Source organism: Cinclus cinclus, chromosome 6 (genome assembly GCF_963662255.1).
Source record: "Cinclus cinclus chromosome 6, bCinCin1.1, whole genome shotgun sequence".
Taxonomy (NCBI): domain Eukaryota; kingdom Metazoa; phylum Chordata; class Aves; order Passeriformes; family Cinclidae; genus Cinclus; species Cinclus cinclus.
This window is the reverse complement of record NC_085051.1, coordinates 7,523,687-7,525,995: the sequence shown is the minus strand read 5'-3', so window position 1 is coordinate 7,525,995 and position 2,309 is coordinate 7,523,687. Positions and strand designations below refer to the sequence as shown.

At 40.9% G+C, this 2,309-nt stretch overlaps 1 protein-coding gene across 1 annotated transcript; it reads right to left on the bottom strand.

The window, feature by feature from the left end:
• Positions 1–221: 221 nt before the first annotated feature.
• SMIM38 (small integral membrane protein 38) lies at positions 222–353 on the bottom strand. The gene has a single exon (XM_062494976.1). It carries the CDS (start codon positions 351–353, stop codon positions 222–224), a length of 132 nt encoding a protein of 43 aa, XP_062350960.1.
• Positions 354–2,309: the final 1,956 nt, after the last annotated feature.

Sequence of the window (2,309 nt, the reverse complement as noted above, 5' to 3'; positions counted from 1 at the left end):
AAATTCATGCCCAAGTTGGATAGGAAGTCATTTGACTCAATCAGCTGTCATTCCTTCCCCTCTGTCAGCATGAGGCTTTCTGAAGGATCTTCACTCAGCTGCAGTCTCAACAGGTCATTTCTCTCTCATCAGATCCCAAGGTAAAAGCTGCTGTAGTTCCATTTACCTTATCCAGCTCTCTCCATTGTCAATTCAAATCTGAACAAGGCTTTTGAAGTCTCTTAGTCCTCTTTTCTTCTGTCAGGAAACCTTCGGGACAGTTTATAATCTATATAAGCACTAAGACAGGACCACAAAATGAATCGTATCAATATAATTACAACCAGTAAAACCATCAAAAGGACTGATTCCATATTTAAGCTACAATAATGAGGTAATAAGAAAAAAATACTCTGGGAGATCTAATTATATAATGCAGTATTCAGTTTTGCACGGCCAGCCCAGCAATTCCTCTAACATTCCAATCAAAGTGATCTCACTAGCATGTGAGAGAAGAGTCCAGCTGACAGATTTGGGACATGTAACGCACTATTTAGTCAAGAGGCCCCATGTGCTATTCATGAAGAATTAACAACTCTTATATTGACAATGACAGTATTGTCAGAAGACCTTTGGAAGGGGGAAAAAACCTCCATAAACTCCGTCTCTGTGAAGTTGGACTTTTTTTTTTTTTTGGCCCCTCTTTTCCAACGCTGATGTAATCTCCAAACATCTCCAGCAGCAGCTGCTCAGCGAAACCAGGCACCTTCTCCCTAGTCCCTTTCAGCAGCACACGCAGCACTTTCCAGCTCCCTCAAGACAATCAGGGCCTTTCTTTCACCAATTAGCTATCACTTCAAGAGTCCTGCGCTGTCCAACGAGCTCTCAAGAATGGTCTTTGCAGGAAACAACACTGGAGGAGCTCTTTTTTTTTTCCCCTAGACAAATGAAAAGGGGAAGAAGGGGAGGGGGAAGAGGGGGAGACAAAAAAGCACAAGAAAACAAATCAGAACACAGAAGCTGTCCAAAATGCATCGTTCATTTAGTACATGGACAAATGTAGAAACGTCCTCGACAGCCAAGGCTAGAGCAAAGCGCGCGCACACACACACACGCACACAAAAAAAATTGCTCCTGCTTTCTTTAGGAGATAGTTTGTTTAGTCAAATATGATAAAAAGGTTTCATAGAAAGAAGTGCTCTTGTTACAGCAAGTCTGAGCTGTGCAAACTAAAAGGGAATGAAACTCCAGTAAGATTATGCTCTGTTTCCTTATTTGGCTCTCCAAATGTATAGCAGCATTATTTGAAGTAGACACTATAGGAAAGAACTCAGCTTAGCTCACTTTAAATATAGATGGATTGATGAAATGAGTAATTACTGGAACTGCTAAGATCTTTTCAGACTTACTAACTAGCAAGCTTCTTTCCCCAGAAACTGCACTTTCCGTCTAAAAAGAAATTAAAGCCTGATTTGGAGACATAGAGCTTTGGGAATTCTACATTCGTTTTCCCTTAAATTCAGTGTACAGTAATACCTTGAGGTCCTTGGAGATGCCAAGTCCTCATTAGAACTAGCATAAACTCCAGGACCCAGCTCAGAGGAAAGCAAGGAACTTTTATTGATGTTTAAGCAATTCCTTGCCTGCCCCTGGATATGTAGACATGTGAAGGCTAAACTGGGAAGGATCAGCAGTAAGTAAAATGACTTGGATATGGTTCAAGCAATAGCCTGGTGTCCGAGCTGCTTCCTTGATTTTTAAAAATTCTGCATTAAACCAAATATCATACCCAAATACTGACTGCCAGTATCCTCTCAAAGTACTACTTTCTGGTCAAATTTGTCCTTGACTGGGAAACCTCATGAAAATGTACATGCTGCCTACTACACAGCCAACAGAAACATATTTACACTGCATTTAAAACAATATAAAATAGTCTGTTCCCTTTTATTGACTGTGGATCAGGAGCAAAGCCCTGGGTTTTTTTAACAGTTAAATGGCAGAGAAAAGCAATACTTTCAGGGGTTTCAGGAGTTCGTTCACACTTATGGGTGTTCTCAACTGCCACATGGATTCTTTAATGGAGGTGGAAAGTGTCAGAACTGATCATATTGCTTAAAAGGCAAGAAAGTCTGACATATTGCCCTGCATGCACTCATGAAGGAATGGGAATCAACTCAAATTCCTCTGGACAGGAAGGCTCAACCAAGGGATGAGTACACAAAATCAGGATTAAGGAGGAATCTTTGAGGAGGTGCACCAAACAATGTCTTTTTATACCTACAGATTCCAAAGCTGCTGAGTTCAAATGGACTGCTCCTTTCAACCAG

Excerpts from the sequence above, each read along its gene's own strand:
- SMIM38 (XM_062494976.1), bottom strand. The coding sequence starts at position 353 with ATGGAATCAGTCCTTTTGATGGTTTTACTGGTTGTAATTATATTGATA.